Source organism: Varanus komodoensis, unplaced genomic scaffold (assembly GCF_004798865.1).
Source record: "Varanus komodoensis strain SLA01 unplaced genomic scaffold, ASM479886v1 scaffold19, whole genome shotgun sequence".
Taxonomy (NCBI): domain Eukaryota; kingdom Metazoa; phylum Chordata; class Lepidosauria; order Squamata; family Varanidae; genus Varanus; species Varanus komodoensis.
In genome coordinates, this window is record NW_025335550.1 from 4,804,268 (window position 1) to 4,813,876 (window position 9,609).

At 50.7% G+C, this 9,609-nt stretch overlaps 1 protein-coding gene across 1 annotated transcript; it reads right to left on the bottom strand.

Annotated features, from left to right (window-relative positions):
* Positions 1-401: 401 nt before the first annotated feature.
* On the bottom strand, positions 402-5,553 carry CBLN1 (cerebellin 1 precursor). Its single transcript, XM_044427924.1, has 3 exons — positions 5,296-5,553; positions 4,592-4,711; positions 402-599 (listed from the first exon to the last, which is right to left on the bottom strand). Exons 1-3 carry the CDS (start codon positions 5,548-5,550, stop codon positions 402-404), a joined length of 573 nt encoding a protein of 190 aa, XP_044283859.1. The 5' UTR covers positions 5,551-5,553.
* Positions 5,554-9,609: the final 4,056 nt, after the last annotated feature.

Consider the following 9,609-nt stretch of genomic DNA (forward strand, 5'->3'; position numbering starts at 1 on the left):
ATATATATAGTGTTAAAAACAAACCCAGGTTGGTTGTTAAAGGATAATGCAACGTCGAAAACATACAGGTGTTTTGAGGGGGGAACCCACAAGGACAGGGAGAAGGGGACATGGGACAACAGTGGTTAAATGGAGCCGTAATTAATTTGGTTTGCAAAGAAAAGAGAAATATTATTGAAGGATGATGAAGTCAAGCGTCTTCTGTCTGTCGACTGCACCGTTACAGAGATCTTCCGAGCAATGTACACAAACCTAAGTCAGGGCTTAACTTCTGCAATCTGTAGATATTATCCAGAAGTGTGATGTCCAAAGCTCCTTCTATCCTGTTACAATTCAGGGGCTGGTAAGCAATTCGCAGGCTTCCTTTTCTCACCCCCTTCCTTCTTTAGTCAGCAAGTTTTTTAAAGAGGGAATACTAGAAATCCGGAGAAGGTGGAATATTTCCAGCCTCCCATTAAGTTTCCTCTCTCCAGTTTTAAATATGCTCTGTCTCCTTTCTCCATCTGGATCAGAACCCCGTTGCTGGCAGCTTCTCGGGTGACGTCTTGGTCCCCAGCAAAGGCAGAAATCACTGGCCAGCCATTAAGCATTAAGCTCACCTGAGATGCAAGAGAAAAAACAAAGCCCCCATCAATAAAAGGGAAGAGGACAGCTTGCTGCTCTTGGGAGACTAGATAGATATGGACAGACAGATGGACAGAGGGACGCGCACAGACACACACACACACACAGGCTGGTGGGGCATTCTGGATTGGGCATTTTGGAGGGCTTCCATTGATAGCATCACCCTAAGTCAGAGTTGATTTGACAGCGTGTAGCAAGAACAATCCAGTCAAAGAGAGTTCTCTCCTGCTGTTCCCCACATTAATTGTTCATTAGATCTTTCACTTCCAGCAAAAGAACACTGAGAACACAACCCCGTGCTTGTCTACTCAGAAGTAAGTCCTACTGCGTTCAATGGCTCTGACTCCCAGGAAGGATGCCTACTGCTATACGCTCTGCAGGACTAAGGTGCAATTGGATTTACTCTTGAGTAATTGTGTAGGGCATGCTATTTAATCCAAGTGTTGCTTTAGCAGGGGATAGACTCATCCACTCCATTCCCTCCTGGGCAACTCTCCTTCAGAAACCTGCTTTTCTCCATCTGTAACTTTGCTTCCCAAATGCAGCAGGTAACCCTACAAGCAAGATGTCTTACATCAGCGGGAGAGACAAAGAAGAAATGAAAAGAAAAAGTGGGGAGGGAAGATGTCAAAGGAAAGGACACAAGACTGCAGCCTGCTGACACGGTGTTAGGGGTCACCCTTCCAAACTTTCTAGGAATGAGTTCTGTCCGAACAGAATCCTCGTCTTCCTTTTTAAATGAATGCACAGCTCTTTCGTGCTGCCAGTTCAGATGAATTGTGCTCTCTGGACTCAACAAAAGGTAATTTTACCTTCAGCAGGACTGTCTTTACAGGTTTAACTCCTACTGCCCCCAAATGATTTTGTGTTTAAGTACGTTGCTTTTCACTTCAAAGCATAATATGCATTTACGTGTGCACACACACACAACAAAAACCACCCCTAAGTTACGGATCTTTTTCCAGGGCTTCTAAGAGGAAAACATGGTCTTGTAAGCCCACACAAAAGCCTGGCATTTCAAGAGTCCTCCAGGTATAAGAAACAACACTCAAATTCCTGCATGAATCCCTTCCCACTGGATGCCACCCCTTGTCTTTCGAACGCATGCTTGTCCTTCAGGAATGCTGGACATTTGTGCTTTTCCCCCCATTGCTAATCCTCAAAGAGAAGAGAAAGGGGATAAAGGCATCCAAGCCCGAGGCAGCATCTCTGAAGTGCATGGGGGGGGGGTGCTCACCCCTTTGTGAAGCTGCAAAAATGCAGAATCCCGACAGAGCCAATATGTATCCTACGGAGCTGAACTCGCCTACCTGCCCAAGCAGAGCAGATAGCTGCCTTTTGATGCGTCCGCAGCAGAACCACATTCATGCACATCATTAAGAATGCGCATGAAAGGGCAGGTTCAATTTCCCATTCTTGACATCGGGACACCCATGGAGACCCACTGCCACTTTTTAACCAGGGGATCTGGATTTATATAGAAGAAGTGGCGCCTAAATGATGCATGGAAGGAAAGCGCCCCGAGTGAAATCCACAAAACCTGTCCCTCAGATCTAGCCAAATTGTGGTGTGTGTGTCCTGGACTGGAATCCTCTAGAACAGTCTGGGATCCTCTCCCCCCCCCCCCCCACACACACCACCCCCGGCAATCTCTAGATCTGGCCCTCAGTGTAGAAGCTACCCGCCATTCATGACAAACTGAGCCACAATTACAGCTGTCTGAATTAGCAAACAATTAACGGTATGAATGTATGCATTCGCACATTTTATATATACAACATTTGGGCAAATTATATTTCGTATGCAACACACCCACATTTGAACTACACACTTACTCCTGGGAAAGCACACACTGGATCAGGTGCTTTAACACGCTATTATCCAGCACACAGCTTCTGGCATTGACCTAAATTTAGTTCCATAGCTAGACAGAGAAAGGGATATAGCTCGAGCTAAAAATAAAAAATAAAAAGCCAAGCACCATCCAACTATATTCCTGGAAGCCATTTAAAAGGCATTTCATGCAGTGCCACTGCATAGCCCAGGAGTCTTGGTACATCCAACCATGTTATTCACTCTCTGGAGGTGGGGAAGGCCATCGTCCACCAGACCTGAAGGGCCTTTGGACACAGAATACCCTTTTCTGGGTGATCTAACCAGACAAAGCCTTGGGCTAGTATGGAAAGGGGAGAATGGCGGTGGACGGGAGGGAGGAAAGAGGAAGCCAAGAGGCAACTCAGTCTTTTTGGAGCTGGTCGTAAGGGAAATTCTTTCCACGGTTCTCTTCAGGAACTGTGGCTTTCCATGAAGACCCAAGATGCATCTGCCAAATCCTTCCTTGGGGGGGGGGGGGGTGGTCTAAACTACTCAGTCCATCAGGACAAAGCCCAACTCCGTCCCATAATTCCTTATTCCCAATCTAGTGAGCTCTGTACACTAGTCAACTCCCAAATAGGTGCCAAGAGAGGGATTCTTTTTCTAACAGGTTAGTCCAAGTTCCTTGTTCCTATGGGGAGGTGAAAGGAAAGGAAGCTTATGGAATTATGTGGACAGGAGACAGATGGGAGAAAGCGATATCAATAATGATCTTTGGATCAGAAAAAGAGATTAAAATGTGATTCGTGGAAGGTGAATGCAAAATGTACAAAGCACCATTTGTTAAACATGAAATTTGGTACAGCATAAGCTTATCTACCTCTGTGTTTGAATATATTGGTCTTCTATTCTAGTCCTGTTTTCCAACCGTTGAAGGTGGCATAACATTCATTTAAAATGAATGTAAATATATGTAACATAAGGCTGAAATCCTATGCACACTTGTCCAGGATTAAGTCTCATTGAATTCAGTGTGATTTGCTTCCTTTTATACATTCATTTTAGCCTGCAGATCTCATTTGCAGTTTCAAGCCTTTTACATATTTGGTTTAAAATAACAGGAAGGCAGATTAATTTTAATACACCAGCTTAGAAGGGGAGTGGGGGGAGTGGCCTCTGGGCAACAAGTTTTGATCAAAGAAAAGTTATTGTATGGAATGGGGGAGGGGAGGGAATAGATCTGGCCACTCTGCCTGGATTTCTATGGGATCACAATGTAAGCATGTTTTGAAACTGCATTTTCTACAACAGGAAAAACCATTCATAGGTAGGCTGATCACAAAGCATGTTTGTTTGTTTGTTTAAAGCCTTTACAGACCATCCCATCACTAATGTCTCGGGATGTCTTGGTTTACAGCAAGCACAGATGTTCACTTGGAATGAACTCCAATTCAGTGCCATGGTTGACTCCTATGTAACTGAACATGGCATCACAGCCTCGACTGTACAAGTACTAGAGGGGCGGAAGTCCAGACTGTCAAGAGAGGGAGGCAGAAAACAAGTTTAAATGTCTACGGATCATAAAAGCGAGCTTGTAGGGCTCCACCGGCTTTCGGGATTTCCCATGCAATCCCTTCCTATTTCAAGGATGGGTGGCGATTTACCTTACAAAGGGCCTGGCTGTCTGAAAAGAATCCTTAAGCAACTACTTTCATTTTTTAATTCCAACACACAGAAGTCTGTTGTTCTAAGGGGGTTTGTAGTCCCTCAAACCTGGTGCCCTCAGCCTGCAATTCCCATCATTCCCGGCCAGCTTGGACCCTGCTGGGAGTTGCCACGCCATGGATGGAATTGGGAAGATCTGGAATTACCAGACTTTGCCACCTTGCATTTGGTTTGAATGTTAAACGGCAGAAGGAAAGTTGCTTTTAGAAGAAATGGGAGAGGGTCCGAACGTCAGGCGAGGCCTGGACGCTGCTCATCTGTCCTCAGGAGGCAGCCCTGCCAGATTCAGTGGGAGCTCCTCTCCAAGAAGAGTTCGCAAGCAAACTGCTTGGAAGACCCCCCACGCACGCCTTCTCCCTCACTCCCTCGCACACGAGCCACGGTTCCGAAGGAAGAATCCCCCGATAAAGGAGCCCTAATAGCTGACCTGAATGGTTTGTCTGTTGTACACCTTCACCACGTGAAAATTAAAGCTGTAGATCCCCTTTCGGGGCGCAATGAAAGTGCTCCGCTCCGAGTCAAAGTTGAGTCCGATATTCACTAGTACCTACAAAGCAAAGAGGGGAAAATAAGGCGGGGGGCTGGCGGGGAACGTGAAAGGGCGCCCAGCAGCTGGGTGCCTCCGCGCCGACGGAAATATCTCCCTCCGCAGCCGGTCCGGAGAGACACAGCGCTCCCTCCGCTGGATCCTGGCTCGAACCATCCACCTGGGAACGAGGACCCCGCGCCTGCCTCTCGATGGCGAGGAGGGGAAACCAACCGCGCTAGAGACCCACGGGAAGCTTCTCCACCCCGACGATCGCCCGCGTCTCCCCGCCCCCGCCGCCGCGCTGAAGTTTCGAAGGGCAATTCACATTCTGGAAATCGTTTATCCAGCTCTAAACCTGGGATCGCCTTGGGCTGGGAAGAATTTAGGAGCGGGGAGAGGGCAGGGCGCCAGCACCCAGGGCAGCAACCGTTCCGTCCACCACCCCTAAGACAGCCCAGCCCGCGGTCACCCCGTAACCACCCCCCCCTCCCCCGGTCTGATCAGCGGACGGCAACACCTCTTTCGCCCCTCTCGCCCTCGCCCGGAGCCTCAGCTAGGCAGGGCCCCCACGCCGCGCCGCGCCACCGCCGGGTGCGCTCTACCTGGTCGAAGTAAATGATCATAGTCCGGTTGCTCATCTCCGACGGCTCGTGGTTGGTGCTGCGGATGGCGGAGAACGCCACCTTGGCGCTGCCCGAGCGCACCGAGATGCCCAGCGCCGTGCCCGTCGGGTCCGAGGCCGGGTTGGAATCGCACACCACCAGGCACTTGCCTTCCAAGATGATGGGCTCCGTCTCGTTCTGCCCCAGCGCCACGCCGGCCAGCCAAGCCAAGCCCAGGAGCTCGAGCGCCAGCATCGCGCCGAGGGGTGCGCCCGTCCGCCGCGCCCTCCTTCGGCCGCGTCTCTCCGCGCGCCACCGAGCGGGGTTGCTTCGCCGGAGTCGCTGGCGCACGCCGCTTCCCCGAAGGGGCGGGCGGGCGAGCGGCTGCCTGCCTGCCTGCCTCCTCCGCCTCCGCCTCTCCCACTCGGGGCTCCGCGGCGGCCCTTCGCCCGGGCTGCCGCCTCGCTCTATTCCTCCAGCGCCCCTCGACGTGCGGGAAGGAGGAGAAGCAGCAGCAGCAGCAGCTGCAGCGGGGACGAAGGCGGCGGCGGCGGCGGTGGCGGCGGCGGCGGCGGCCCCTGGCAAGGCTCAGGAGCGCTCGAATGCATAGCGCGGAAGAGGAGGAGGCGGGGGACGAGCGGGGGACGGAGGAGGCGGAGGCGGAGGCGGAGGTGCCGCCCGCTCCCTCGCCCGCCACGGCCAGGAAAAGCTCCCCGCCGCCGCCGGAGCGCACAAAAGGCGCCGCGCCGCGCGCCGACCCCGCCTTTCCACCGGGCCCCCTCCCCGCGCGCCAACCCCGGGCTTTCGTCAGCGCCGGCCACGCCCCGCGCCGCGCCGCCCGCGGCCAATGAGCGGCGGGCGCGCCCGCCGCCAGCCAATGGCCGCGCAGTCCGTCTCTTTCTCGCCCGAAGGCGGAGGCTTAGGGGTGAGGAAGGTGGTCGCGAGCAGGTGGCGAGAAGGAGCGAGAGGAAGACACGCGGCGGCGGCGGGAAGCGGTGCCCACGCCTGGCTCCGGCCGGCGGGCCTGGAGGGAGCGTTGCCTCGTGGCTGCCTTCCGCAGGTAGGGAAGGGAAGGGAAGGGAAGGGAAGGGAAGGGAAGGGAAGGGAAGGGAAGGGAAGGGAAGGGAAGGGAAGGGGGCCTTCCGTGAGGAGGGGCAGGAGGGAGCCGGCAGGGCGATCCTGCGGACCCTGCGCGCGGTGGGGCAGGGACGAGCCCCCGTCTCCATTGGTGGGTCCGTGGGCAGAGCGAGCGGCGAGCTGGGGGTCCTGCGTGTCTGTAACGCTGCAGCCCGGGCAGCGATCGCCCGGGTAGGAGAGGCTCTCCAACTTGGAGAAAGCTTCACCCCGCCGGATGGGATCAGCTGCCGACGGAGGAGAGAAGCGGAAGAAGGATGGGGATTTCGGGATCTAGGGTGGAGGACGTGTTGGAGGTTGAGTACGCTGGCAGTGAGGTTGACAGACGGGCATAGTTAGCACGCGGAAAGAAAAGAAAGAAAGAAAGACAGACAGACAGACAGACAGACAGACCCACGCCAGAATAGAACTCATAACATCACTTTCTCCAGTCTAGTGCATGATGGGAAATGTAGTTCAACAAAACTTCAGGAAAACCTGAGACAGGAAAACCTGTCACTTGGTTCCAATAGGGAAGGTGCTAGCTATGATGACTGACCCGTGAGGAGGAATACTACTCTGTATGTCCAGAGTTCCAGTTGGAAAGACCCCCAGTTCCCAAGGTGCATCCTGGATGGCACAAAAACTGGAGTAAAGCTCTGTTTCCTGTACTAGAGTTTTTGAGAAAGGATTAGGGAGGGACAACTGTAAGATAGAGGAGTTGGGATGGTAAGCCTATAGATGTTTAAACTGGCAAAAAAAGTCCTACAACTCCCAGCATTCCCAGCCAGCTCCCAACATTCTCCAGCTGGCCAAGGATTGCTGGGAGTTGTAGGACTGTTTGCCCATCTAAATATGCATAGGATTGCTCCTTAAGTGTCTTGATGTACAAAGGAGGGAAGGCAAAGAAATACGGGTGTAGAATAACTATCTTGGCCTGGTTTCCACCACCATGCTTAGAAATACAACTCCTATCATCCCTTACCATTCAATATGAGGGCAGTTGAAGTCTCAAACATTTCAAGGCTGAGGAAGACTACTGTAAATGATGCAACCTAACTTCAGGAGCTGGCTGTGTGATATGGAGAGGTGCATCTTCCTTAAGCTATGTAACAATGTGGGGTAGGGGAGAGAAAGAATAGAGTTTGGGTGTCATTGGCACCCAAATTTCTGGAAAACCACTTCTGCTTGTGATGACTGTCATCTATGCCTAGTCTGGGTATTTAAAGGAAAGGGAGAAATAAAGGAGAGCAAAACCAGAGATGTGATTTAGATACAACCTGGGTATGGAGAACACCACACCAGAGTTCTTCTAGCAGAAATAAAAAGCCCTCTGTTGGAAATGCTAGAACACTGAGGTTCCTTCAGGAACTTGGATTAGATGGCCCACAAGCCCTGCTCCCACTCTACAGATCTACAAGATTGACATTTCCATCATTACTACCCTATCCTGTTGATTTCAACAGGATATTTCCTCCTATAGTCATCAAAAGGGTCTCAATCCCAAGCAAACATATAAAACTGCAGCCTTGCTTTGCAACCTTGGGTATGATGACCTGAAGGACAGGATCCATTGTGTTCCACAAACCTTATACCTAGATAAGTGTGCATCTGATTGCCTTTGCAGCCGTAACTAACTTCTGCAGAAGCGTGTCCAGCTTGTCTTAGAACAGAGGTATTAAGCATCTTGGAGGCTGAGGCCAAATTCAGCTCTGGAGAAATTCTGGAGGCTGCGTTCCAGTGGTGGACAGGACCAAAGGCAGAACTGGAGTGGGCCAGATGAAAAAGGCATGACCAACATGCTGCCGTGACTTCCAGTGAATCTCCTAAGCCATAGTTGCTGGCAGGCTGGAGCTTCCAGCAGCTAAGGAGATTCATTGGAAGCTTTTATAATGGAGGAAAAATTGCAAAAGCCTGCAAACTACCAAATGATCAACAGTCAGGTGCAAGGGAGGGGGCATAGCTTTCCTGGAAATCCCAGAAGGCCCAGTTGGATTGCAGGCCATCTTGATATGGCCCTAGGCTGAAACTGTGTACCCTTCACACAGAGCTTCCTTGGCTGAATTGCTCTGAAAAAAAATCTAAAGGCTTTTTTGGACTGCAAATATTTCTTTACAGGTAATGAGGTTGGATTATAATTTGCTAGTGAGGTGATGTTGAGCATTGAGCATTTCACTCATGTTTTGAGTGTCACTGGGCTGGAACATATTTGCAGGACTGTCAGAATTGCATGAGCTCAAAAATTGCTTTCTATAGATAGGTTATTGCCAGCATTGATTTTGAACTGGATGGCACAAAATTGCAACTCAGTGTCGCAGAAGAAAATGGATTCCCTTGCTCTAGTGGAATTAAACTGTCAGACCAGTGTAACCTTTTCCCTACCTTACCGTGCCACCAGTTCGCCTTTCAAAATGCAAAAGTAAAGATCTGGGCTGGAATTATTTTTGAAACATGACTCGGCAAAGCCCTGGGAACGTATAATGACCTTGCGTAAATTAGTTCCATTTTCGTTTCTATGAATGGATCCACCACTCTGACAAAGAGGTACGGAGCTGCATCACAAATATAGTTCAGATGGCATTCTTGAAATAAGGACATCTGTGTTCCATTTGCTTAAAGGTTTAGCTGATTCAGTAGTTATGTCTTTCAGGAAACTCCTACAAAGCACCTTCACAAGGGGCCAAAGCAGATACAATGTTCAGTTGGATTCTTATTTACTATTTAAACAAAAACTAAAACACAGACAAAAGCAACCTCAGGAGGCTGTGTGCAGCAAGAAGAACAGCTTAATCCCATCCCATCCCAGCATTTCCAGCTCAAAGTCACCCTCCCCAGCTGACTTTTTCTCCCTGGGTGGGACACATTTGGGAAAGCAACACGGCCATATGGCCCTTGTCTAGTTTGAGTTTTAGGAACTGCAATCTACAGATGTATGTTCATACTGCCAATTTATCAGCTAGCTGGTTAAAAGACAGACCTTGCACAGGCTAAAAGATCTTCTATTGATAGTTCTTGCAGGTACCATGCAATGCATCATACCTTGGCTTTACTGTCTCAGGCAATGTAGCAGTTTAGAAAGCATGGCTGGCAGCCAGTAAGGTAAGTTGCAAACTCCTTTGCCAAAGCCCAAGGGACGCAAGCGGCCTCTTCCTTGAGGTGCAAGCGGTACAGCACACCAGCAGGGGTTCTGGGGTGCTCCCT

Excerpts from the sequence above, each read along its gene's own strand:
- CBLN1 (XM_044427924.1), bottom strand. The coding sequence starts at position 5,550 with ATGCTGGCGCTCGAGCTCCTGGGCTTGGCTTGGCTGGCCGGCGTGGCG. Across the intron at positions 4,712-5,295 it reads TGATCATTTACTTCGACCAG|GTACTAGTGAATATCGGACT; the intron begins GTAGAGCGCACC and ends TTTGCTTTGTAG. Across the intron at positions 600-4,591 it reads ACAACAGACAAACCATTCAG|GTGAGCTTAATGCTTAATGG; the intron begins GTCAGCTATTAG and ends CTTGCATCTCAG.